General features: G+C 49.0%; 3 protein-coding genes across 3 annotated transcripts in view; 2 read left to right on the top strand and 1 right to left on the bottom strand.

Moving 5' to 3' along the window:
* LOC131292772 (obscurin) overlaps positions 1-10,727 on the top strand; it is a 21,598-nt gene extending 10,871 nt beyond the window's left edge. The window contains exons 11-26 of the mRNA XM_058320858.1: positions 105-239; positions 646-1,331; positions 1,452-1,545; positions 2,578-2,744; positions 2,810-2,924; positions 2,997-3,495; positions 3,567-3,670; positions 3,736-4,198; positions 4,272-4,411; positions 4,576-5,755; positions 5,821-7,033; positions 7,099-8,520; positions 8,597-10,028; positions 10,096-10,321; positions 10,406-10,511; positions 10,590-10,727. Coding sequence (XP_058176841.1) covers positions 105-239; positions 646-1,331; positions 1,452-1,545; positions 2,578-2,744; positions 2,810-2,924; positions 2,997-3,495; positions 3,567-3,670; positions 3,736-4,198; positions 4,272-4,411; positions 4,576-5,755; positions 5,821-7,033; positions 7,099-8,520; positions 8,597-10,028; positions 10,096-10,321; positions 10,406-10,511; positions 10,590-10,727 — 8,120 coding nt within the window. The remainder of the gene's footprint in view (positions 1-104; positions 240-645; positions 1,332-1,451; positions 1,546-2,577; positions 2,745-2,809; positions 2,925-2,996; positions 3,496-3,566; positions 3,671-3,735; positions 4,199-4,271; positions 4,412-4,575; positions 5,756-5,820; positions 7,034-7,098; positions 8,521-8,596; positions 10,029-10,095; positions 10,322-10,405; positions 10,512-10,589) is intronic.
* Positions 10,728-12,726: 1,999 nt separating this feature from the next.
* LOC131282280 (protein hobbit) lies at positions 12,727-21,760 on the bottom strand. The gene is made up of 7 exons (XM_058311697.1): positions 21,702-21,760; positions 18,923-21,608; positions 18,696-18,839; positions 14,071-18,162; positions 13,880-13,981; positions 13,702-13,716; positions 12,727-12,777 (listed from the first exon to the last, which is right to left on the bottom strand). The coding sequence occupies exons 1-7, from the start codon at positions 21,758-21,760 to the stop codon at positions 12,727-12,729; spliced, it is 7,149 nt and encodes a 2,382-aa protein (XP_058167680.1).
* Positions 21,761-22,536: 776 nt separating this feature from the next.
* Positions 22,537-23,664, top strand: LOC131294011 (transcription factor grauzone-like). The gene is made up of 3 exons (XM_058322059.1): positions 22,537-22,601; positions 23,121-23,244; positions 23,419-23,664. Exons 1-3 carry the CDS (start codon positions 22,537-22,539, stop codon positions 23,662-23,664), a joined length of 435 nt encoding a protein of 144 aa, XP_058178042.1.
* The last annotated feature ends 4,026 nt before the right edge of the window (positions 23,665-27,690 follow it).

Here is a 27,690-nt window from a genome sequence, read left to right on the forward strand (position 1 = left end):
ACCATTACTTCACTTCCGCACACCGAACGAAACCCCATTATCTCAAAACCGAAACACACACAACCGGCACATACCCTTGCATTGGTGGCTTCCCCGTACGATAGAGGCCATTGCAGCGAGCCCCGGGGAGAATGCCGAAGCGCACCGTATGATAAGCGAGTGTATGAAGATCGGTCAGCACGGTGAAACGATCATGGTGTCGGTCTGTACCGAGGAGAGTCACGCGGCGATTGTTACAGGTAACGTTTTTTGAAGTGCTTTGTTCAATCAATTATTCTCTCTGTTCAGTGTCAGTCCTACCAGCTCCCATTTCCATCCAATCCCATTGACCTCCCAGAAGATCGTTCTTCGTGCCTTAACTCCTAAGTGCCCGTTCATGATTGAGAAAAAGCACAAAAGCACAAGAGCATGGATGAATTTACTGTCGATGAGTACAACTTGGCACTATCCCTACAACCCCTCCATCTTGAACCCTGTTTCATCTCCCTATCCCTCGTCCGTGGTATATAACACTATCGAGCACACCTACACACATCCTGTTTTGTTTTGTTGATGACACACATGTTTATACCCCTGCTGCAATTCAACATCCTCCAACATCAAACCACCGAAACCACAAATCTATATGGACACGTCAAACCACAGGACCCGAAGAGTCCCACTCGATACACCAGATGCGTGCAACCACGGTGATCTTCGAGGAGGACGCCAGCTCCCCGATCGAAGTGATGCAGAAGATAATCTACCCGAATCAACCGCATGCGTCGGCGTTCCATGTGGAGGAGATCGACACGATCACGTTCGTGTCGCCGGAGCAGAAGCGCCAGTTTTTATCGCAAGCGTCCGCCAACGAATCGACCGCAACCCGTACCGTGATCGAGGAGATCGAGTCGGACAACGAGGCGTCCACCAAGGAGCAGCTATCGCGGGGTGTTTCCATCACTTCGGCCGCCTCGGAGGAGGAGCTGTACTCACGCCAGAACAGTCGCACTGGGGTTGAGAGCGAAACGGCGAAGCCAACCAATGCGACTTTGGGCGAGAGTGATCTTACCCAGGAGCAAGCCGTACCCGCACGTTTTGAGGCCACCCAAGGCCAGCCGAAGGTTGACGACGTGCCGTTGGAGCAAAAACCGCAGAAGGGAAATCTCCTCGAAACGGGCGCGGCAGAGGATCGCAGCCGGAGGAAGTCGATGGAGAAGAAGGTGTCTTTCGAAGATGAGCTGCCACAGAAGGGAAGGATGCTCGAACGGGAAGACGTCGTCGAAAAAGAACCGGATCAGCCGATACCGGTAGAGGAGGAAATCTGCGAGGGAAAGCAAGCCGAAAGTAAAGTTCTTCACAAAGAACAAATTGAAGAGGGCACGGTTGATGGGAAGCCTCAAAAGGCTGGCGAAAAAGATCCTGAACCCGTTGAGGAACAGTTCTGCGCTAGAAAAACTCTACCTAAGAAGGATCTAATCGAGGAGCCTATCGTAGAGGACACGGTGGACGGAACTCTCATGCACGCAGCAGAAAAAGGTCCAGAGCAATCGGCACGCCCTGAAGGTATAAATACACACAAGACACACACATACAGACGAAACCACGTACACGCACAAACACACATACACACACGCGTTCTAAACTATAAGGGAGCTTGGAGGAGTAACCACTTATCGACGCCAGTTGCTCGTAGTGATCACTTGGCCAACGACAACTGTTTCCTAAAACGCCATAACCCTAACCACTCTGAGTCCTTTCGTGTCACAGCTAACATAACGTTTATTTCAATTGGAATTTCTTGTTTGCTAATGCTGCTGTGGCTTGACTAACACTGTCCACCCTTACGTACGCAGCTCGTGTTTCTCGAGATCGCCTAGCCCGTTATCGGAGTCAATTGGTAAGTTTCGATTGTATACCATAGGCCTCGGTGCCAACAAATTCACAACATCACAACCAATTTTCACACGTACCAACAATGTTGTAGATAGCTGTGTACATAGCGGATTCCATCGGACATTCTTCACCTCGATGGCGTGGCGTGCCGAAGCACTAGACTATAAGCTCTGTCCCCGGCTCTAACCTTTTCCATTAGTCTGCGTATGGGACACCATGGGGTTTAAATTCTGTAAATATTATCGATTGGTCGGGGGAGGTGTTCCCACAGCGCATGGGCCTTTGGGAAACTGCACAACATTTCCACAGTGTTCTCTTTGCTAATTTTGCCATTTCTATGTACAGTCTCTATGCTCTTTACAAGCCAACACAACCTTTTGCTCACCAAATCGATTATTTGGATTAACTTAGCGTCTAGTCAAGTCTGTTTTGTATGTTTTCTGTCTATCTCTGCGCAATCTTTTGTAATACATGTACAGTTTATGCCGGATGCTGTCCGGCGTTCGAATGATATTTTTCTCCTTTTTCTCCACTCTCTCTATCTCTCTATCTATCTATTCACTCACAAAGCAACTCTCGGGACTAACCCAAACCAAAGCGCCAGCACTCGATCATTCCGATCGTACGTGCTGCTGCTGTTGCTGCTGTCAGCTGCAAGAACTTACTAATCGTTCAATTGGCCGCCCCCTTTTTCCGATCTAGCTTCGCCGGAAATCCTGAAGACCGATATTGCCGACGTGACGACGTTCGACTCGCTGCCGCTGATCTGGACCGTCGAGGCCGATGGTATTCCACGGCCGGAAGTGTCCTGGTACCATAACGACGAGCTTGTGAAGGCTAGCGATCGTATCCGTATTACCGACTCCGGTGTAAGTATGACGAAACCGTTTATCGTAAAGATATTTGTGTTTATACGAACTTACCCTCCGCGCAGACTACCTACAAGATCGAGAATCGCGATGTGAAGGAAGCGGATGCGGGCGAATGGAAGGCTGTGGTGAAGAACCGTATCGGGGAAAAATCGCTGCCCGCCAAATTGACCGTTATTCGTGAGTATAAAAAAAAAAGATGAATGGTTGTAGAGGGCTAAAGTTAACGTGCAACTTACTGTTATTGTACAGCATGCAAGGAATACCGCCGTCCGAAGTTTATGAGCGGCCTGCAGACCATTTCCGTGCACAAGAACGAACCGGTCACCCTGTCGGTGACGCTCACCTCCGATCCGGAGCCGGAAATCACCTGGCTCCAGAACGGCGTCGAGGTGAAGGCGGACGACTTCGTGGAGATGAAGACGGAGGTCAAGGAGCTGGAGCACGGGCTCAAGGAGCTCACCTACACGCTGCATATTGCGCAGGCGCGTCACTACGACACCGGTGACTATACCTTCCGGGCGAAGAACAAGTACGACATCAACGAATCGAACGGCCGGCTGGACGTGCTGCTGAAGCCGGAGATCGAGAACTTCCACGACACGACCGTGCTACCGTTCACCCAGGGCGTCTTCCAGGTGTTGGTGAAGGCCAACCCGAAGCCGAAGGTTACCTGGACGAAGGATGGGCTCAACCTGTGCAACAACGACAACTGCGATGTGATCGCCGACATCGAAAAGGAGATCTACACGTAAGCTGTGAAGTGAAGAACAAAAGGAGACACAAGTATTATTATGTTATTCTCATTGCAATTACATGTAGGCTGGTGATTGAATCTTGCGCGTTGGCTGAGCATGGTACCTACACCCTGACGGCCACCAACGCCCAAGGAGAGACTGTTGCCAACGCCAAGCTGAATGTGCACAGTAAGTATAAACAGCATGCAGCTAGACCAAGAGAAGTTCTATAATGTGGCCCCCTATTTCTTCAGCCGAAAAACCCAAGTTCACGAAGGAACCGGACAGCCTTACCGTCCACGACTGGGCCGACGTGTACAACAAGGTAGTGGTGCAGGGTGTTCCACGCCCAGCCATCCAATGGCTGCACAACGGAACCCCACTCGATACGCAGCAGATTGACGAGGAGTCGCAGGAACCGAAGATCAAGATCGTTACCTCGGGCGACACGGAGGTGACCAGCGAGCTGTTTATCACGCACTTTGGCCCCGAGCTGCAGGGTGAGTACTCTTGTCTAGCCACCAGCATCGGTGGGGAGACGGAGGCCAAGTTCAACATTCAGGTCAAGAACGAACAGCCCGTCTTCGGCAAGGGTCTCGAGCGTTCGCTGGACCTGGAGGAGGAGGACCGCTTGGAGCTGCGCTGTATCGTCGACGGTAGCCCACTGCCGAAGATGACGTGGTATAAGGATTCGAACGAAATTAAGGCCGATGATCAGTAAGTGTGGCGCAACAGGTTCATCTAGAATGTATGATCGTGTTAACACTTATTATTTTTACCTTCTTCGCAGCGTTAAAATTACCTACGGTCATGATGGCATCTGCCGCCTGGTGATCGACAAATGTCTGCCGGGCGATAGTGGTTGCTACAAGCTGGTGCTTTCGAACAAGAGTGGTGATGTGACCACGCAGTGCGGTGTCGCTATCACTCGTAAGTATCGGTGCCAGCTATCAAAAGCTAAATTCAACACAACCGTTCATATCCACTGAATCAACAGTTCATTTTATGTTTTAAGTATCCATACAATTTTTAAACGTATTGGTAAACCATGAACGAATCAGCACTTACCTAGCATTTGTTCGTTCCCTTCACAGCGAAGCAAAGTGTTCCGGTGTTTGTGCGTCCGCTGCAGGACCACAAGCTCGTCGTCGGTGAAACGCTGCACATGGAAGCCGAGATTGCGGGCTTCCCGATGCCGGAGGTCCGCTGGTTCAAGGATGGTCTGCCGCTGCGCCAGACGCGCGGAATCAACTTCATCAACCAGCCGGACGGTTTGATCGGTTTCATCATCGATCGCGTCACGGCCGAAGATGGTGGCATCTACACGTGCGAGGTTAAGAATAAGAACGGCGAAGCCAAGTCCGCCTCAGTGACGGAGATCGTGCCGAAGGGCAAGAAGCCCCAGTTCGTGAGCGAGCTGATGAACGTGAGCATCGTCGAGGGCTTCCCGGTGAAGCTGGGCGTGAAGGTTATCGGCTACCCGCAGCCGGCGATCAAGTGGACACACAATGGCACACTGGTGGCCGGCGATCGGTACCGGATCACCGATGAGGCCGAAGGCTACGTGACGCTCGCGCTGGACAAAACGACCGGTACGGATTGTGGCGAGTATCAGGCGATCGCGACCAACGAGCACGGAGAGACGGCCAGTGCCGCCACGGTAAGCATCCTACCGACGACGGATCCGTCGCTACCGGAAGAACCGCCAAGCTTCCTCGGTGGACTGCGCGACATTACGGCCGACGAGGGCAAGGAGTTGACATTCTCGGCCCGCTTCGCTGGCAACCCAGCGCCGGAAGTCATCTGGACCAAGGACGGTGAACCGCTGCAACCGACTGGCCGTGTCACGGTGACGTGCGATGGCAAGAGCGTCGGATTGACGATCTCACCGGCCGAAATGTCGGACTCGGGCGAGTATGCATGCCTGATGGCGAACCCGCTCGGTGAGACAGAGACCCGCGCATCCGCGATCGTACGTAAGGTGTTCCAGAAGCCCAACTTCGTCTACCCATTCTCGGACCTACAGCAGCTACCTGGTCTGGAGGCCAAGTTCCCGGCCAAGCTGGTCGGTGTGCCCAGGCCGGAGGTGCAGTGGTACAAGAACGAAGACCCCATCTACCCGGGCGATCGTTTCAAGATGAAGTACGAGGGCGACTGCTGTTGTCTGTACATTAAGGAGTGCGCACCCGAGGACACGGGACTGTACTCTTGCACTGCAACGAACCGGGAGGGAAGCAGCACCGTCGAGGCCAAGCTTGATGTCGTCACGAGAATGTAAGTCTAGTGCTAGTCGCTTAGAAGATATTTATCTCATTTTGATTTCTTTTCCCTCCCGACAGTGAAAAGCGCGATGAACCGACGCCACCGTCGTTCATGAAGAAGATCAACGACCTGACGCTGCTGGAGGGCATGAAGGCCAAGTTTACCGTCTGTGTCGACGGTTTGCCGATGCCGACGGTGGAATGGATCCGTGATGGACGTCGCCTGGTGCCGAGTGAGAAGTATCGCATCGAAGCGGAGAAGAACGGTCTGGCCCGATTGATCGTGGACGACGTGCAGGAGGAAGATCTTGGTCGGTACAGCTGCAAGGCGGTGAACAACCTTGGTGAAGCGATCTGTCACGCTAACCTGAAGTTCGAACCAATGGACTTCCGCCCGCGACGTCGCTACGTGAAGGGCAAGGGCAAGGATCTGCTCCATACGCCTCCGTACCCGCTGACCGAGCGTCCAATCATCTCCAAACTGTCCGATCGCCGCCTGACCCTGTCCTGGCGTCCATCGATGACGACCGTACCGCGTTACCCGGTCACCTACCAGCTCGAGATGATGGAGCTTCCCGATGGCGAGTGGCACACAACCCGTTCGGGCATTCGCGGATGCTCTAGCGAAGTGCGCAACCTTGAGCCATTCCGCGAGTACAAGTTCCGCATTCGCGTGGAAAACTTGTACGGTGTGAGTGACCCGAGCCCGTACGTACAGACCTACCGTCAGAAGCTGGAACCGGAACCACCGGTGTTCTACCCGTACCTTGGTCCAGGTCGCGATTTCCGTCCCGATACGTCATCGTTCTATCCGCGTGATTTCGACGTCGAACGCCCAGGCCACCGCCGCCAGGCGTTGGCTCCCGAGTTCCTGCGTCAGGAGCAACCGGTCCAGTATGGTACGAAGAACCACAACGTCAGCCTGTTCTGGTTCGTGTACGGGTATCCGAAGCCCACAATGACGTACTACTTCAATGATCAGGTCATTGAGGCGGGCGGTCGTTATAGCTTCAGCTACACGCGCAACGGACAGGCGACGCTGTTCATCAACCGTATGACCGACCGGGATGTGGGTGTTTACGAGGCGGTGGCCACCAACGAGCACGGCACTGTGCGCCAGCGCGTGTGCCTGGAGCTCGGTGAGTACCCGCGATTCCTGCAGCGCCCGGAGGAGGTGTTCATTATGGGTCGCCGGTCGGGTCGCGTCGAAGCGAAGATCACCGGTGTTCCGTTCCCGGACATCAAGTGGTACAAGGACTGGCAGCCGATCCACGAGTCGTCTCGCATTAAGGTAGGTAGCATGAACCTATGATTTACTGTACCGTAATCTAACCCCTACTTGCGACCAACTTGCAGATGATCTTCTATGAGCCTGACACGTGCGTGCTGCTGCTGACGGATGCGATCAAGAAGGACGAAGGTCTGTACTCGATCAGTGCACGCAATGCGATCGGTTCGATCAGCTCCTCGGTGACGGTACATGTCGAGGACAACGAGGAGGACTACGTGTACAACGCGCACCACCGCACGCCGTATGTACGTGCCCGTAACAAGGTCTACCAGGACTTCTACGATATCGGCGACGAGATTGGACGTGGCACGCAGGGCATCACATATCATGCGACGGATCGCTCGAATGGGCGCAACTTTGCGGCGAAGATCATGTACGGTAGTCCCGATCTGCGTCCGTTCATGTTCAACGAGGTTGACATCATGAACATCTTGAACCATCGGAAACTCATCCGGCTGCACGATGCGTACGACATCAACCGTTCGGTCACACTCGTGCTCGAGCTGGCATCCGGTGGTGAGCTGGTGCGGGACAACCTGCTCAGGCACGACTACTACACCGAGCGTCAGATTGCAATCTACGTGTACCAAGTGCTGCTCGGTCTAGAGCACATGCATACTCGCGGCATCGGGCACATGGGCCTGACCATCAAGGACCTGCTGATTGCGCATCCGGGCAGCGATAACCTGAAGATTTGCGACTTTGGTCTAGCGCGCCGCATCGAGGATGACAAGCTGTACACGCTCGACTACGGTATGCCGGAGTTCGTGGCACCGGAGGTGATCAACCGGTGCGGTGTCGGGCTCGGCCAGGACATGTGGTGCGTCGGTATCATCACGTACATCCTGCTCGGCGGTGTCAGCCCGTTCATGGGCCGCAACGACCGTGAGACGCTAACGCGCATTAAGGAGGGCAAGTGGACGTTCGTTGGCTCGGTATGGGAGTACATTTCCACCGAGGCTCGCGACTTCATTACGCGCCTGCTGGTGTACGAGGAGAAGCACCGTATGACCATCCGCGATGCGTTGAACCACTCCTGGTTCGACATTATCTACCGGCGTACGTTCGAGGAGTACCAAATCGGTACGGATCGGCTGCGCAGCTACTACTACCACTACCGGGACTGGTACACCAACGCGTCCTGTCGCACTTGGTACCGTCGCCGGCCGCTGATGAGCTGCTTCGACCATCCTTCCCGTATGGTGTACCCGCCCGGTATCATCTTCACGCCGGAGGGAACTCCGCCACCGATGCAGGTCGACGATATCCCGCACAAGCGCAAGAAGTGGGAGGAGTACGTGTCGAAGGACGCCCATCCGGACTTCGAGACCGCCTCGTTCAAGTCCGAGAGCCACTACCAGTATGGGCCGGATACGTACCTGTTGCAGCTGCGTGACACCACCTTCCCGTGCCGCCTGCGCGAGTACATGAAGATCGCGAAGCACCGTTCGCCGAGTTTGGTGTCCGATTCGAACTACGACGGAAGTGTAAGTATCGGGAAACTGGGGGCGATAAAGTGAGCGAACATTTAATCTGGGTTTCCTTCCATTCTTACAACCACAGTTGCCGATTATTCGCGAGCGTCGTCGATTCACGGACGTGATGGATGAGGAGATTGACGATGAGCGTCGCAGTCGCATCACGCGCTACGGCACGGACGACAGCGTAACCGTGACACGCCGTCTGCGCAATGAGGTCGGCACCCGTCTTGGCTCGTACGCCGAAGCGGAGGCTCTGATTGAGTGCAAGCGCGAAGGTCAGCCACCGTTCTTCCGCGAGAAACCGCAAACCATCTCGATCCGCGAAGGTGAACCGAACCAGATCATCTGCTACGCGGTCGGTGTGCCGAAGCCTTCGGTCACCTGGTTCCGCAACGACATGGTCATCACCGACACGAACCGCATCAAGGTGTTGGACGATGTGGACGGTCGCTCGGTGATCCAGTTCCATCCGGCGACGCACAACGACGTCGGTGTGTACAAGGCGGTCGCGAGCAATCGCGTGGCCAAGACGGTGGCCCGCTGCCGGGTGGTGATTGCCGTCATTCCCGACTCGCCGGACTGCCCGGATGCGGTTGCCGTTAGCGACACGGAGGTGCTGCTGCGCTGGAAGCAGCCACGTAGCGACGGCCACTCGCCGGTTATCTGCTACAGCCTAGAGCAGAAGGAGCACGGCAAGGTCGACTGGGTGGACGTGGCGAGCAACATTGACCACGAGTTCTTCCTGGTGCACGATCTGCGCCCGAACACCGGCTACCAGTTCCGGCTGGCGGCGTACAACCGCATCGGCTGGAGCGACCGCGGTATTGCTACCAAGACGATCACCACGCTGGATCCGGGTGCGCCCAAGATCCAGATTACGCGCGCCATGAAGCACCTGCAGCAGCTGACCGAGTCGGGCCAGCAGGTGTGCCCGGAGGAGCGCACTGGCCGGCTGGACTACAGCTACGAGAAGACCCCGCTCAAGTGGACCATCGAGGGTAACTACAGCGAGAAGTATACCTTCATGTCGGAAATGGCCCGCGGCCGGTACTCGATCGTAGTGAAGGGCCTGGAGAAGGCCACCGACAAGATCGTGGTGGCGAAGATCTTCGAGCTGGGCGACGAGCGGGCCGCCGAAGCGGTTGAGCGTGAGTTCGAGATGCTGCGCACCTTGCGCCACGAACGCATCGCCGCACTGCTCGGTGCGTTTCGTCCGAAGAACACCTCGATCGCTGCCCTCGTGATGGAGAAACTGCAGGGCGCCGACGTGCTGACGTACCTGAGCAGCCGCTCGGAGTACAGCGAGCAGATCGTGGCCACCATTATCAACCAGGTGCTCGACGGCCTGCAGTATCTGCACTGGCGTGGCATCTGCCATCTGGACCTGCAACCGGACAACATCGTGATGGCCTCGGTGCGTCAGGTCAACGTGAAGCTGGTCGACTTCGGTTCGGCCCAGTTTGTCTCCAAGCTCGGCACCAACGTGACCCGTGCCGGATGGTTGGACTTTATGCGTAAGTAACTCCACCGACGTCCGAACGGTTGGCGAACGTTTGACGGTAATTCTTGCTTCCTTTTTAGCGCCGGAGGTTTTGAACGACGAGCCCGCACTGCCACAAACCGACATCTGGACGGTCGGTTGTCTGACCTATCTGTTCCTGTCCGCCACAAGCCCGTTCCGTGGTCAGGACGAGGCCGAAACGCGTGCCAACATCAGCTTCGTACGCTACCGGTTTGAGAACCTCTTCAAGGAGGTCACAGCCGAAGCGACGCGCTTCCTGATGTTGATCTTCAAGCGTGCACCAAAGTACGTCCTACATACACCGCCTACTGCTGCATTGTTTGATTGTTTGCGTTACTTAACTTTTCCATTTTTCCCCCCTTCCCACAGCAAACGTCCAACGGTCGAGGAGTGCTTCGACCACCGCTGGCTTGTCCACACCGACTTCATGACGAAGAAGCGCGAGAGAGCGATCTTCCCTGGCAACCGTCTGAAGGTGCGTTTCGATCATACCCATCCCCGTTCATCTACTTATTGTTCGTTTTCTCTCTCTCTCTCTGTCTCCCTACCTCAGCAAATCTCCGAGGAGTATCATACGATGAAAACGAACGAAGCCACCAAGTCGGAGACAATCTCCAACTTTGGCGGCCAGTCCCCTCGGCAGCTGCTACGTTCGAACAGCATCCAGGAGGAGCTGCTGACAACCTTCTAGATGCATGCACTCTCGGATCTATGAGGGTTCCTGCTCGTTTCCGTTCTTTTACTTCGTTTGCTTATACACTGCGTCAATCCCGCGGACCTTGCTGGGAAATGGATCCAGTTTGTCTTTTACCATTACCGTTCTTTTTTCTGGCTTACATTTTCCCTTGTAAATTGTACATAGCAAGTTTACGCCATTATCCATCGTAGCAACCTCAGGCCTCACTTGACGTCGCTGGCCGAAACGAAGGTGGAATTTTTGGCGAAACCTGTGCGTTTGTTCCCTTTTGCTTGCATTAGTATGAAGTTCGCTTCCGTGGTCGTGGTCGTGGTCGGTTTTCGTTTTGCTTCGCTCGTACTGGAAAGTAAGAATCTCTAAACGAACCTAAACGAAATTGAACAAGAGATAGAGAAATGTTGCGAAAGATAAAAATCTCTGAAAAAGCAGATATAAAAAAAAAGAAGTAACATTGAAGTTCTTTACACTATCGTAATCGTTTTTAAAACATACCCACACACGCACATTTGCCAGTATGTGATGAGAGGAAGGAGGGACCCACGGAGCCGGGGGATCTTTTTTATATGACTTTTTTAACCGCAAACAAACACACAAAGCCAAGTTTTACACATCCCTAAGAAAAACCGGCTCCGTTGGGGAGGGCTCCCGTTAAATCTAGGACGTGGTTTAGGAAACTTTAGAGGCCCCCACGCATGGACAGGGGCCGTGTTTCGTCGAAAGAGTGTAACTTATTTATTGTATATTGTATATTTACTATACCTACTACGTTTAACGTTTAGCTGCATTGCTTAATTGCACACGTTCTGATCAGTTTTCTCGACAATCTTTCTTTTTCGTACATTTTACGCAAACGTTGCCAAACGCGGCGCTTGGATGAATAAAATTGGTTTTTACGTTTTTGTTGAAAAGAAGAAAACAGTTATTGTGTAAAGAGAACTTACTGCCAATCGATGACGAAACGATTGTACCTTCTTTTAACAAAACCTAAGGTAAGTGGAGTTTTCGCTATTTAAAAGTGGCCTAAAGTTCGGACATTAGCAAGCAAAAATAGAACGTACTCTGGTTGATGTCCCGATTTTGGTTAGAAGAATTTGTAATGACTTTTTTTTCTTACTCTTTATCTCCAAAACATTCACACACAACTCATTGCAAAACAGCTTTTCACCGAGCGACCTTCTGTTCAATTTAATTTAATCAACAGTCACAAATTTGCCACTGATTTCTGGTGACCCCAGAGTGTACATGCTTTCACGCATGGTACACTCCCAGGAGGTAACAAAGCACTTATGGTATAATACATAGGCACAACATACATAATATAAGTGATGTGACACAAAACGCATGATAATACTTTTTCCAAAGGGATAACATTACAGAGAGACAGAACAAAAACAATAAAAATAAATGCGATTAGAACTGAACCGGTCAAAGTAAGCATAAATAGCATACGTTTTCAAAAGTGAAATACAAACATTATAAAATAAGCACACAATAGAATACTTTCTTCCTAACTTTTCTTATACCTATTTGCCATCTGAGCGTTAACGTTGTTTGGTGCATTTTAGTTTTTTTTTTCTCTTATCAATTTGCGTTCGATAACATCAAACGCAACCTATTGCAACTCACTCCCGGTTGGTCATACCAACATCAGTAGACGGATGTAAACCTGTCCCCCTACGATGCGCACTGGAGGAGAGTGCTGGAAAACTTTGGCTAAATACGGCTAAACGCTGTAAAGTGATGTTTCCAATTAATCTTTAAAGAGAGTGCGAATTGTAAAACCGACGCAGTGACGCACATAATCCACCCGTCCTGGTAAATCTTCCGCCTGGGTGCAGTATTAGGATGCCCAAGGATATTCTTCTGATGATAATTGATACGTTTTGATATTGAAAAGTCACTGCTCTTCCTAGCCAAGCGGGCCTTTACCGTACAGATTTGCTCTGTGCTTTGGTAGGTCTTCCTTCGAGACGCTGCCCCCATCGAATAGGATTTAGGATTTGGAAAACTTGAACACACCTTTGCGAAGGCTTTTGTTTTCCGGCTGAAAAGAAAAAAAGCAAACGTATTTATATGAAATTGAATATATTACAGGGATTTTCAGATGATATCACAAAAACGGCAGCATTATTTCTAACTGCAGCACATGATATGAATCATGTGGAGGAAAGTGAATCAAAACGGAACTTGTCGAACTAATCGATTTTAGACTGCGCATTCGCGTCCTTCTGATGAAGCGATGGGAACCTATGCTAGTTGCGTACTTCGCTCATGCAGCTGTACCAGGATTATAATATCAACTGCTACGATTCTGATTTTAACTGACAAAGTTATAATAAACATGATCGCGTTTTAAAATCAACTGATGCAGTTGGAATATCATGTGCTGCAGATAGAAAAAATGGTACCGCTGTTATGATATCATATGAAAATCCCTGTAATAGACCAACCTCAAAAGTAAAGCCAATACCGGATACAGTGCCTGAAACTTCTATATGCGTAGCCCCATGTTTTTAAATTCGGAAGTTACTATTGATTTTTATGAGTGGAACCTATGTTCATGAGCGCTTGAAATAAAAAAATGGTCACAGTGACCAGAGATTATCTAAAGTTTAGCCGAATGGAAAGTACGTCGACATCTCCGATCGAAAAAAATGATTGAATTTAATAGAGTTTGCTGCAATATTTCAGATCGAGCCACCTTGGGTTTTCTAATTAAAAGTATTTTACTGTCATGATGTTCTACAAAATCCGGAAGTTGAGGTTTTGGAAGTTAGATTTAGCAAAAATGAACTACTCTGATGGTAACGTATCTGGCCAATCGCTACAATAAAATATTACAAATAGAATACTAAACGCATAGGAATTTTACCTGCAGTTTTATTTTGTTACTACATCTAGCACTGTAGTAACAAAATAAAACTGAAGGTTAAATTTCTGAGCAAAATGTTTTGTTATGATAAAATACCTTATTCCGAGCCCGCTAAAAGATGAAAACCAGACAAAATATGGCAGCGTGAAGGAAAATAGCACACAAAGTAGATTAAAACACTAGCCAGACCAGACATTAACCTATTCCCACCACCAATTTTAAGCCAACACGTGCAAATAATTTTCTCGTATCGCAACATCCCGCTTCGACCTACCGCATGACGATTGCCGAACAGCATCTTTGCCTTATCCTCCTCCTGCGGTGATGGTTGTTCGTCGACTAGTGCTTTCTTTAGTTTAAGCTTTTGTTTTATTGCCTAAAATAGTAGGAAAAGTATAGAAAGCACATATAGAGAAACATGTTGGTACCGGCGTCGTATCGTTCGGTCGTTCGTTCTTTCCCTACCTGAGACAACAACACACGTCGACTGTCGGACTTCATCGCAAGCAGCAGGTCGAGCCAGGTCCAGGTAACGTTGTGGTACTCCAAAGTCGGTATCAGCAGCGATAGGTCGGTGATGTCTTCGAAGTTTTTCTCCTTATTGCCTTTGTAGCTCACCTTCACCGGCACCTCCGGGATCTTAATGTAGATGAACAGTTTATTCTTCTCCGCCCGCTCCTTCATCTTTTCCACGTCGTCCTGAATGCGCACGTAAAAGTTACTATCCTTGGAAGACTTTTTGCCCCCGCCACCGGACGTGGAGCCGGACGACGATGAAGCACCTGCCCCGGCCAGTGCGGAAGAGTTCGTCTTGCGCAGGCCGCCCCCACCCTTCGACGGCACGGACGACCCGGTGGACGCACCGCTCGTGCTGGCCGCATCGCTACCTCCATCCAGCTCGTCAGCCGCGTCCGCCTCGTCACGATCAGGGAAGCAGAACTTAAGCATCGTGTTGTAGAACTTCTTCGAGATCTGGATCGTGATCGGTACGACATTTATTTCGAAGTGCTCCTTCACCGAGATACCGCCTACCGGAGGTTTTTCGCGGCAGAACACGCGCAGCACGCGCTTATGCTCGACCGGCATGTCACGTTGGATTTCCGTCGGGCACAGCACCTCCGTGTAGTTATCGCGCGGGATCAGATTACTGATGCGGATGTAGCCCAGCTCCAGCAGGTGATCGACCGAGTCGTCGCTTTTGGAGTTTTTCGTGTACAAAAAATTGCTGAGGATGAGATCGGCAATACCGATCTGCCCGTCTGCTTCGGTTAGGCGCCACTGCGCGTGCTTGAAGCAAATCTCGTTCGCACGCACGATCGTTAACGGTTTGTCCTTCCGGAACGTTGCCAATCGGTTCGAAGCGGATAGCTGCGACTCGTTGTAGCACGATAGCATCATGTCCAGCTCGTCGCTCTTCGTCGTCAGCAGCTCCTTGTAGTGCATGATAATATTGTGCACCTCGTCGTACTCCACCCGTAGCTCCTCCGAGTCACCCTCCTCCAGCCGTGCTTTCGTGATGAAGTACACGTCCTTTTCGAGGCACCGTATCCTCGACATCAGGCCACGTATCTCGGTCTGCAGGTGCTGTATCGGACGCTTCTGGTCCTCGCTGCTGTACAGCTGCAGCTGAAAGCGCATCCGGGCCAGCTGTTCCAGCGCCTCCTTCCGCTGGGGCTCCACGTACAGCAGCAGATTGTTCACAATGTCCAGGATCATCGCATACTGGAGCGAGTTGGTGCACACGTCCAAATCGTGGTGCATCAGCGTGAACGCATCGACCGGTTCGTCCTGATTCTCCCAAGGACTCATCGATTCTTCCACCGGTGGTGGCGGAACTTCGCTTATCGTCCCCGGATCGATACTCGTATCTCCGTAGCTGACGTAGAAAAATTCACACTTACACCGCGACACGATTCGCTGCAGCTGGATCGGTGGCTTTTGGCCACTACTGTAGCAACTCTCGCCCAGCACACCCACCGTCTCCGAGACGACGCCACCGACGCTCTGCCCACTCCCGACAAGATGTGGCAGATCCGGCAGTTCACTGATCACCGTCTCGCCACGGTCCTTCTCCTGAATGTTGTCCACCGTGAGCCACATTATTTCGGCCATCTCGTGCGAGTCACCATCGTTAGCACTGACCGTCGCATAGTACTGCATGCACTCGAGCGATCCGACCCAGGTAGTCTTTGAGACGATCGTGTGATCTCGCCAGACTGGCCGATGAACGCGCTGCAGAATTTCCGCCTTCGCCGCACTCAGTATCACATAGCCGGACGTTTCACAGCCTTTCAGCAGGACCTGCGAGTTCACCAGCGAGATCGCCCAGTTGTAGTGCAGCACATCGCCCTCCTGGTACGCCTGCAGGCCCTTCAGCTGCTGCTGGCGTGTCTGGGCCGACTGATCGTCACTGTATACCAGCGGCTTATGGTCTGCCTCTTGTATCAGCTGCTGCAACATCGCCAGACTATCGCTCGACTGCTGTGCCTTCCCCTTTGCACCCAGGTGACCCGTGCCGGACGTTGTTCCAGCTATACCCCCACCACCCTGGTGCATATCCTGGCCGGTGTTCCTAGTCTTAAACGGTGTCCCAACATCGCCAGCCCCGGACGATCCTCCAGTGCCAGTGCCTCCAGCCGCAGGACCACCGCCTCCTTCCTTGCGGAAACACTTGAGAGCTTCCGTTGCGAGGTTGTTCTTCAATTTCTGGCTCTTCACCAGCGAATCGAACAGCGCAAAAGCTACGTCCCGGTTGTCCTTGGTCCATGCACCCTTGAGATCGTACACGACGAGCTTGTGCGTTGGGGTGTCCTTCTCTCGCTCGTTGCCATTCGTCGAGAGCAACGCCTCTCGCCCGTAGGAAACCCTTGCAACGCTCAGAAAATAGTACCGATAAATGTCTCCGCTCGCATTCGAAAGGCTCTCCGAGCTCGTATCAGTACGCTGCTGTTGCTGCTGTTGTTGCTGCTGTTGCTCAGCATTGCTAATCTGTGTGGTCCGTAGCCAGATTTCGGCATCATTCAGCTCACAGTTCATGTACATCACCGACCAGTCGGCCCGGGGCCGATGGATTAGCCCGTCGTCTATCGGAAGCAGCGTGAGCGTATGCTCCGAACTGAACGTAATCCTACCCCCACTCAACTGGAAGCCCCGATTGAGAGCGTGCGACATCCAGTAAAAGATCTGGAACCGGTGCAAGCTCATCTGCAGGTTTGCTTTGCGATAGTGGCGACTCAGCTGCTTCTTGCGCGGCCGCACATTATTAAACACTGGCCCACGGCGAGTTGGACGCGTCACACCGGAAAGGATCAGCTTCAGGCTCTCGAACCACCGCAGCGTGCTTCCGTACAGCACCAGGTTCGGAATGTCCATATCGGACGCATTCTGTTTGATCTCGAACGACACCCAAATGTTGAGATGCTGCGACCGGAACGCCCGGAACGAATCGTGCACCTGGTTACTGCTGTACTCGGGCAGCTTGTCCGGGGCGCAGGGAACCACCGCGTGGTGATCGTTCGGGTTCGCCAAGCACACCCAGTTCAATTTGAATGTGAGCTTCAAGTTGGGCAAATGCAGCAACCGACAATCGTCGTAGCGGGACGCCGTCCGCACGTAGATGTTCAGATCTCCTTTGAACATAAGCCTAGCGTTCGAATACATGATGCCACAGTTGTTCCACGTCAGCTCCATCTCTTCTGTCGTGTTGTACGGATCGAGCGAGGCGTGCAGCAGGATCGTAAACTGTTTGGCAATAATCGACAGCTGACCATGCATCAGCAGGCGCATCTTGTCCCAGAACGGAAGCGGTGGGCTCGGATCGCGCGATGGTGCCGATATTTTCTCCATCATCAGATTGCACTGTGCCATCACCGGTTCCCAGCACGGACCGAACGCATACGCTAGGTACTCTAACTCCCAGTTGAAGTCGTGATAGAACTTGATCGATGTCATACTGCGCTGTACCGTGTGCGTTCCGAACGGTTCGCCTATTTCGATCTCCACGTCTCGCTTAGCCCGTCTCGGTGGGGCCATCTCCGCCCCCGCCAGCGTCCCGAACAGATGCATCGCCTTCACATGAAACATCGGCTGGGGGTAGTCACGCAGCATAAACTTCCACTCGGTGCAGCCAATGTTGACCGCCCGGCACCAAAGTGTCACGAATTCGATACCCTCGTCCGGCCATGGGCTTTCCGGATCGAGTAGACGTATCATACGGATCGCATTATCCGCCCCGTGTAGAGACGGATCGGCCATGGCCATGATCTCCAGATCGGTCATGATCCACGCAATCAACCGCGTGCGCGGTGGACCGGCTTCAGAAATGCGCTTCGAACGTTGTATGTAGATTTCCGAGTTCTTCTTGATGAGGTTCGCGTTCAGCTCCTCTAGTGTACCCGGTGGTAGCATCAGACGTTCTGAGCAGAGCTGCGCTATCTTCTGATCGAACAGGTCCTTCCGCTTTACGCTCTCGTGATACTCATCCAGCAGGAGAACGTAGTTATCGCGCAGCTTCACCTCAAACGGGTCGTCACTCATTTCCAGTAGGAATTCTTTGATCTACAATTGTTCAAAAACAAAATAAAAATAAACTTTTTATGTCACTTTCATCAGGAAAAAGGAAAGATAAGGTCTTTGCTAGTTACGTTACTATTTTTTAACTTTGCAAATGGCTGTGAATAATTTATTTTTTACATGATTGAAGAAACATAATTTGTTATCCAATGAAACATGATTTATTACAATTTAGGTAAAATAGATTTCACGGGGTATACTAAATATAAAACACCTTTAAACATTTAAATTTTCGTCTTTGTAGATAATACGAACTTATTCTATGAATGGGCTGCAATACATTTTGTTTCCCGTTAGGATTGGATATTGCCTCACGTTACCGCGCCTTATGAAGACTTTAGACATACTTGTTTTAATTGTGAGTTGGCTTTACATTTCTCTCAGATTTTATCAGCATTAAGACTAATCAATCGGTACCTGATGACACATCATAGAGTGTGATTCTTCTAGCCGAACGATAACGCACGCCGTGCGTATTCGAATGGTGTTAAGAATGCATCACATATTTGTACACATACCTGTATAATCATATCGCTTGGCAAAGGTGAATTGATTGTGAAGGGTTTCTTTTTGTAGTTGTGCACCACTTTGAGCCACTTGTAGATCGATACGAACTCATTCACTATCGCGCCATAAAAGTCATGCTCGTAGGGAAAGATAACCTAAAAGCAAGTTCAATTTAAGGTGATTTGATGTTATCTTAAAACCAAAAAAGCCCGCCCCAAATTACTCCCCATACACATACCTTGACGCCTCCGATCGTCGTGGCCCATACACGGTTGGAGGGCAGTTGGAAGTGTTCATAGTTCTGTCGTTCCTCGCACAGTAGCTCCACCCGGTCGAGCGACTGAACATCAACGTCCTTGAACGTAAAAATGTGCTGATCGTCAATTTTGATTACAATGTTCTCAATTGCCAGAAGCCACCGTCCCTTCCGACAAACGTACGCATTCTCCCCAAACACTTGCATCGAGTGTCGTTCGCTGATTTTTATCCCAAACTCGACGTTACCCTCAGCGTGCAAGTCTAGCACCATAGAGCGGAAAAAAGACGAGCGGCTGTATCGTGTAGCGTTTACCGTGTCCTCCTTTTCCTCCTCCTCCTTCTCCGGCACGGGCAGCTCGGAAGATGACTCGGAGAAAGGTGCCTTCGCTTTCAGTTCGCCGCGCAACGCCTTCATTTCTTGGAGCAGCGTAACGAGATGCATATGTAGATTTGCGTTCCACATCACCACCGCATCTTCGAGCAGCCAAACATCTAGCTTCGAAATGCCCCCGACGTCCGTGTATTCCACACGGATGCCCTTTACGTTGACGAATACGTTCTGTAGCTCAGCCGAACCGTAATCGCAGCCTGTGATATGCCGGAAGTCGAGTATCTCCATCTGGAAGCTATCGAAGCGCACAAAATTCTTTAACGCCGACCGGCCGACCGTCAGTTCGTTCAAATTCGCCAGTACACACGTCTCATACGCGTTGAAGAAGAACGCTGAAATGTCGGTAATGCGCGCATTTACCATCAGATCGCCTACCAGTGGCAGCAGACCACGCTGCTGGCTAACTCTGGACGTTCCTTTCGCCGTGGAACCGAGAGACGGTCGAACGTCACGATACTGCTCGAGGCAACGCTTCGCGTTCACCAAACAATCCGCCAGCGTCGGACTATACTCCACCCGAAGCGTGTGGACGGAAAAGTCGAGCTTCGTCGTGTCCCCATGGCTGCTCAGCTTGCTCAGACTCATCGCTATGTAGAACGGACTGCCGCGTATGTGGCTCTTCTTAAGACTCTGCGCGTTGTCCTTGTGGGAAAGGTTCGCACTAAGCGACCACCAGACCGATTCGATCAGCAGTTCGGCGCTCCAATGGCGACGATCGAGCAATAGATTTACCCACCGGTTTTCGTACACCTTACTGCGCCGCTCGGCGAACTGTTCCAGCAGCAACTTGGCATGGTTACAGCAGATCGACGATACTTGCGATGGACCAAACTTGAACACCGCCGTAACATCCCACAGTTCCGCGCAACCCTTCACGACGACCCGTTTGAGAAACGCTTCTAGCATGCCCGTTCCGGTGGGACCCGACCTTGCACGGCGGCACTTATCCGCCAGGCCAGAAAGTTTCAAGCTCTTTGGATTGAGATGACCGGAGGATCCCATGTCGGTGGGGAAAAAGTTTTTACTTATCCAACCGTATATCTCCCGATGGTTGTAGATGAGCACAAATGAGGACAGTTTCGAATAAACGTTCACCAGGGTTCCCTCGAGCTTTGAGTCGACACTGAACTGGGCCAGATAGAGCAGCTTCTCGTGGCGGGTATCGATCTCGAGCTGTTGCAGCTGCATTCCGACGTACACGAGCGGCAGCTCGGTGACGCACGATGGTCGGTTGCTGAACTTGCTCGACACAGCGAACGTTGCCAGCGTGGCAGCGAAGTCGTGTGACGAGTTTTCTCGCACTGCACCGATCGTTGTGTTTTCCACTTTAAGGGAAAAATTTTTCGGTACAATCGGTGCCAACCGTAGGTACATTTCGCTGAAGGTAAGCGTCTCCTCGGCATCCGGTGCTTCTTGCTGGTTATTGGCATCCACCCCATCTGTTGCCCCATCCAGCTGCCGCAAAAGCATTTGCTGTCGACGTTTTTGTGCCTGCGCGTCCTTTATGAAGTCGTATAGACCACCGTGCAGAACAACCTTCGTATTGGTCATGGCGAGAGTGAGCTTTTCCAGTGACATCGGTGCATCGACGATGAGTACCGCATCGAGCGCAATACCAAAGCTTAGCGTTCCCAGGCATGGTTGGGGAAGATCAGATATCTTACGCGAACGCTCCAGTCGCTTCGGTGTCGAGAGGCAATGGCGTAGTATTTTTGCTTGCGCCTCGCATAGTGAAGCCGATACGAGTAGCGATTTCGTGCTGTGCACGAGACTCCCATCCAGGTGAAGCTCTTTAGCGGTGGCGTGGAGTAACCATCCCGGCTCCTGGGCACTGTTCAGTAATGCCACCGAAATGTTACTGATGTGCACGGCCATAAACTGGGCTATCTTCAGAATTCGCGGCGGTATTCTCTTTTCCCGAAAGTCCAGCATATTCCGCCGCCCTATGCTTCCAGTTGTTGGTGGAGAGCGAGGATGGGCGGACCATTCGGTGTCACGGCTGGTAGCACCAGGACTGCCCCCTGGGCTACCACTGCCTGACGTGCTTTTGTTGATGTCCTTGTTGATCCGAACATCCCGCACGTTGATGGAGAGCAGTTTCGAGACATCCGAGTTAACGAAACTACTCTGCAGGCTGATCTCGTCGATCTGCACCGAGAAGCCACTTTTGCACACCGTGACATCACGCAAAGCACAAGGCAGACTTATCCGGCCGACATTGATCTCGATGTTGTACAGATGTTTCAGCACATACCCGATTACTTTGGGAACCAACCTATCGACGCATTGAGATATAGATAAACAAAGGGGAATTTAATGCTTAAAAGCTTTCATAACACACGGTGACTGTGTTTTTCTTTCGACTCACCATGCCAAAGCTAGATAGCTCAATACACCAAACACTATTGCGTACAAGATTTCTAACATCATTCCTGGGACATTTCCGCACCGAGAATCAAGTACATGGTCAACTACTACTGAGTGTAAAAACAATTTTATCAAAATTGATTGAGTTTTTAAACGACACCAATTATTTCTCTACCTACATGAACCACTTTTGCAATCACTTTGACAGTCCTAACATAGACGTCATATCGATTGGCAACGTAGGTTTCGGAAGAATCATTTGGATTGCATCAAATCTCACAAACACAATCATGCATCCGAACCGTTCATAAACATTGAAAATCAGCTGATTTGACGAACTGATGTTTACACCGGCACAAGCTGGTTACGTCAACGCAAGTGAATTGATATTTTTAAACATACACTACTTTTTAAACTTTTTCAAAGCAAATTACCTACGATATGCTGCTAGGAATTTGTTACTCTCTGTCTCCTCTTCTCTGTGAGCTCTTATAGTTTCAAAACTGTACCTGTACCAGTTAAATAAAATGTAAAATCGCGAGTTCTTCCAACGTTCCCTATCCCACTTTCAAATATGCAGATTGAGTCCACCTTCCTTCTCAGAAACGAGAAATGTCAACATGCTGTTCTGACTATACCTTGGGATAATCAGGCGTGAACATGGCGTCAGACCAGCTTTATTTATAAACAACTTGCTTTCAGTATAGCGCGTGAACTCTTGAGAACGGTGTGAATCGTAGGAATCTTACGGCAAAACCATTGCTAGCCACACGCTACAATCATGAAATCGTTATTTGAAGATAGCTGCATATTTTGTCTGCAAGTGAGCAGCGAAAATGCAATCGAAGAAGTATCATATGAAAGGTTCAAAGAAGCAATCGATTTTGTGTTTACGTTTAAGGTACGTTCCGATAGGCGAAACAACGCTTAAATTATTCCCAATTACCTATTTTCTTTGATTTTAGATTCTGCCCGTATTGGAGGACGGCAGAAGAAAAGTATGCCACAGTTGTGTAGACTGTATCATGGAATTTTACGACTACGCTACGCAAGTGAAAAAAAATCAAGAAGCTATCAACAGAATCGTTTCGGAAGGCGAAGAGCAAGTTGTGGAGAATAACGAATGTTCAACTAACGTTGAACCACCACAAACAATAACAGATTCCAGTAGCTCAGTTATCACAATTTCAGATGAATCTGACTCGGATTGTAATGATCCTGTGGCAATTTCCAATGATGAATTGAATGCAGACGATAGTTCACACTCAACCAAATCGCATACCGATGCTAGCAAACAAAATGTAACAGAAACATTTAGTTGTCCTCGATGCAACGAATCATTCAGATTGAAAAGTTTTCTAGCGAAACATATAAAAAGTCACGTGGATTGTTCAGCTTGTGGAATTTCTTTCACCAACAGAGCTTCGATGCGCGAGCATATGCGTGAAACGCATAGCTCAGATAAAATAGTCATTTGCGAAATTTGTGGAAAACAGTTTAGAAGCAAGAAAAATTTAAAACAACATATGGAAGCTTATCATATTGTAAAGCCAGTTGAAATTTTGGAGTGTGAATTCTGTAACAAAAAATTTAACCAATCAGCAACACTGCGATCCCACGTGAAGGCGATTCACACAGAGGCTGGACGCTCTTTTGCTTGCGATAAATGCCCTAAGGTTTTTCCTAACAGCCGGGGGTTGCGTGCGCACAAAATTCAGTGTCACGTGGAATGTAGGTACTGCTGCAGCATCTGCCAGAAGCAATTTAAACACGGCAAAAGTTACAAAGAACACATGGCCGCCCACACGGGCATTACACTATACGAGTGCGACGTTTGTGGACATGGGTTTAACTCGAATGCTAATATGTACGCACATAGAAAGCGCAAACATCCCGTCGAATGGAAGGAAAAGAAGACGAAGCGACTCATCAGCAAACAGATAAACAACGAATTATCTGTCTAGAACACAGGAACTTGAAAACTTCTATGACTTAACAACGGCCAAGAAATAGTAGGAAATTAAACATGTTTTGAATGCAGACCTGCTAAGTAATTACTATAGTTAAACATTAATGGAAATTATGCACGACACCGTTACAAACCTTGATTGCATCAATTATTCTATATTCTCAGCCATTTGTACCTAATCGTTCAAAAATTGCTTATGTTTGAGCTGTTTCAGTGCTAGTATCCTATTACTTTATATAAGCATGTTCAGTTTAGAAATGGTAAATATGCGAATCTATGCAAATATACACCAACGTATTACTTTTCATTTGTAAAAAAATCAGTTTGCAGATAGATAGATTTCAACTATGAAACGGGGTTTTTTATAATGATCGTGCATCCTTTGTGTCCTATTGACGAAGATACCTTGGCATCAAATTTGGATCCTTGCGGTTTCTTCCAACGTTCCGTATCCCACTTTCAAATATGCAGGGTGAGTCCACCTTCCTTCTCAGAAACGAGAAATGTCAACATGCTGTTCTGACTGTACCTTGGGATAATCAGGCGTGAACATGGCGTCAGACCAGCTTTATTTATAAACAACTTGCTTTCAGTATAGCGCGTGAACTCTTGAGAACGGTGTGAATCGTAGGAATCTTACGGCAAAACCATTGCTAGCCACACGCTACAATCATGAAATCGTTATTTGAAGATAGCTGCATATTTTGTCTGCAAGTGAGCAGCGAAAATGCAATCGAAAAAGTATCATATGAAAGGTTCAAAGAAGCAATCGATTTTGTGTTTACGTTTAAGGTACGTTCCGTTAGGCGAAACAACACTTAAATTATTCCCAATTACCTATTTTCTTTGATTTAAGATTCTGCCCGGATTGGGTGACGACAGAAGAAAAGTATGCCACAGTTGTGTAGACTGTATCATGGAATTTTACGACTACGCTACGCAAGTGAAAAAAAATCAAGAAGCTATCAACAGAATCGTTTCGGAAAGCGAAGAGCAAGTTGTGGAGAATAACGAATGTTCAACTAACGTTGAACCACCACAAACAATAACAGATTCCAGTAGTCCAGTTATCAGAATTTCAGATAAATCTGACTCGGATTGTGATGATCCTGTGGCAATTTCCAATGATGAATTGAATGCAGAAAAAAGTTCACACTCAACCAAATCGCATACCGATGCTAGCAAACAAAATGTAACAGAAACATTTAGTTGTCCCCGATGCAACGAATCATTCAGATTGAAAAGTTTTCTAACGAAACATATGAAAAGACACGTGGATTGTTCAACTTGTGGAATTTCTTTCACCAACAGAGCTTTGATGCGCGAGCATATGCGTGAAACGCATAGCTCAGATAAAATAGTCATTTGCGAAATTTGTGGAAAACAGTTTAGAAGCAAGAAAATTTTAAAACAACATATGGAAGCCTTTCATATTGTAAAGCCAGTTGAAATTTTGGAGTGTGAATTCTGTAACAAAAAATTTAACCAATCAGCAACACTGCGATCCCACGTGAAGGCGATTCACACAGAGGCTGGACGCTCTTTTGCTTGCGATAAATGCCCTAAGGTTTTTCCTAACAGCCGGGGGTTGCGTTCGCACAAAATTCAGTATCACGTGGAATGTAGGTACTGCTGCAGCATCTGCCAGAAGCAATTTAAACACGACAGAAATTACAAAGAACACATGGCCGCCCACACGGGCATTACACTATACGAGTGCGACGTTTGTGGACATGGGTTTAACTCGAATGCCAATATGTACGTACATAGAAAGCGCAAACATCCCGTCGAATGGAAGGAAAAGAAGACGAAGCGACTCATCAGCAAACAGATAAACGAATTATCTGTCTAGAACACAGAAACTTGAAAACTTCTATGACTTAACAACGGCCAGGAAATAGTAGGAAATTAAACATGGTTTGAATGCAGACCTGCTAAGTAATTACTATAGTTAAACATTAATGGAAATTATGCACGACACCGTTACAAACCTTGATTGCATCAATCATACTATCATTCATTCTCAGCCATTTGTACCTAATCGTTCAAAAATTACTTATGTTTGAGCTGTTTCAGTGCTAGTATCCTATTACTTTATATAAGCATGTTCAGTTTAGAAATGGTAAATATGCGAATCTATGCAAATATACACCAACGTATTACTTTTCATTTGTAAAAAAATCAGTTTGCAGATAGATAGATTTCAACTATGAAACGGGGTTTTTTATAATGATCGTGCATCCTTTGTGTCCTATTGACGAAGATACCTTGGCATCAAATTTGGATCCTTGCGGTTTCTTCCAACGTTCCGTATCCCACTTTCAAATATGCAGGGTGAGTCCACCTTCCTTCTCAGAAACGAGTAATGTCAACATGCTGTTCTGACTGTACCTTGGGATAATCAGGCGTGAACATGGCGTCAGACCAGCTTTATTTATAAACAACTTGCTTTCAGTATAGCGCGTGAACTCTTGAGAACGGTGTGAATCGTAGGAATCTTACAGCAAAACCATTGCTAGCCACACGCTACAATCATGAAATCGTTATTTGAAGATAGCTGCATATTTTGTCTGCAAGTGAGCAGCGAAAATGCAATCGAAGAAGTATCATATGAAAGGTTCAAAGAAGCAATCGATTTTGTGTTTACGTTTAAGGTACGTTCCGATAGGCGAAACAACACTTAAATTATTCCCAATTCCCTATTTTCTTTGATTTTAGATTCTGCCCGTATTGGAGGACGGCAGAAGAAAAGTATGCCACAGTTGTGTAGAATGTATCATGGCATTTTACGACTACGCTACGCAAGTGAAAAAAAATCAAGAAGCTATCAACAGAATCGTTTCGGAAGGCGAAGAGCAAGTTGTGGAGAATAACGAATGTTCAACTAACGTTGAACCACCACAAACACTAATAGATTCCAGTAGCTCAGTTATCACAATTTCAGATGAATCTGACTCGGATTGTAATGATCCTGTGGCATTTTCCAATGATGAATTGAATGCAGAAGATAGTTCACAATTAACCAAATCTCAATGCGATAGTAGCAAACAAAATGTAACAGAAACATTTAGTTGTCCCCGATGCAACGAATCATTCAGATTGAAAAGTTTTCTAGCGAAACATATGAAAAATCACGTGGATTGTTCAACTTGTGGAATTTCTTTCACCAACAGAGCTTTGATGCGCGAGCATATGCGTGAAATTCATAGCAAAGAAACAACTACAATTTGCGAAATGTGTGGAAAGCTGATTAACAAGTTTCAACTGAAATACCATATGGAAGCATTCCATATTGTAAAGCCAGTTGAAATTATGGAGTGTGAATTCTGTAGCAAAAAATTTAACAAATTAGCATCACTGCGATCCCACATAAAGGCGATTCACAAAGAAGCCGGCCACTCTTTTCCTTGCGATAAATGTTCTAATGTTTACTCATCCAGTCGGGGGTTGCGTGGGCACAAGGCACGGGTCCACGTGGAATGTAGATACTGCTGCAACATCTGCAACAGGCAGTTTAAACGGAAAGTAAATCTGAATGAACACATGGCCGCCCACACAGGCATTACGCTGTACGAATGCGACGTTTGTGGACATGGGTTTAACTCGAATGCCAATATGTACGCACATATAAAGCGCAAACACCCGGTCGAGTGGAAGGAAAAGAATCACGAACGGCTCATGGGCCGACGTCGCCGACTCCATAGAGCCTCAGAGATTGAGAGCAGCACGAAGAATGTAAATACACATTCGTCGTGAATGCAGCCGGTTTCATACATCAGCATTTGTTCAAAGCCTATTTTTTGGTGGTTAAACTATTTCTAAACTAGTTGAAATATTAGGAGTATGTTTATAGTTTGGAAATGTTTAACATAAGATTTTTTGTCTGGGTACCAGGCTAGACTCGAGATACGATCCTACACCTCTGTTTCCTTAAGCTACCGCATGGCACCCTGAACATACGAATCTAAGGAGATACATATATGGACCCCTTAACACAAATAAATATATTTTACTTTACATA

The sequence above is a fragment of the Anopheles ziemanni genome, chromosome 2 (assembly GCF_943734765.1).
Source record: "Anopheles ziemanni chromosome 2, idAnoZiCoDA_A2_x.2, whole genome shotgun sequence".
NCBI lineage: Eukaryota > Metazoa > Arthropoda > Insecta > Diptera > Culicidae > Anopheles > Anopheles ziemanni.

Excerpts from the sequence above, each read along its gene's own strand:
- LOC131282280 (XM_058311697.1), bottom strand. The coding sequence starts at position 21,760 with ATGTTAGAAATCTTGTACGCAATAGTGTTTGGTGTATTGAGCTATCTA. Across the intron at positions 18,163-18,695 it reads CAAGCGATATGATTATACAG|ATCAAAGAATTCCTACTGGA; the intron begins GTATGTGTACAA and ends GAACAATTGTAG. Across the intron at positions 13,982-14,070 it reads GACGTGTGTTGTTGTCTCAG|GCAATAAAACAAAAGCTTAA; the intron begins GTAGGGAAAGAA and ends CTACTATTTTAG.
- LOC131294011 (XM_058322059.1), top strand. The coding sequence starts at position 22,537 with ATGCAATCGAAGAAGTATCATATGAAAGGTTCAAAGAAGCAATCGATT. Across the intron at positions 22,602-23,120 it reads ATTTTGTGTTTACGTTTAAG|AGCTTCGATGCGCGAGCATA; the intron begins GTACGTTCCGAT and ends TTTCACCAACAG. Across the intron at positions 23,245-23,418 it reads ATATGGAAGCTTATCATATT|TGTCACGTGGAATGTAGGTA; the intron begins GTAAAGCCAGTT and ends CACAAAATTCAG.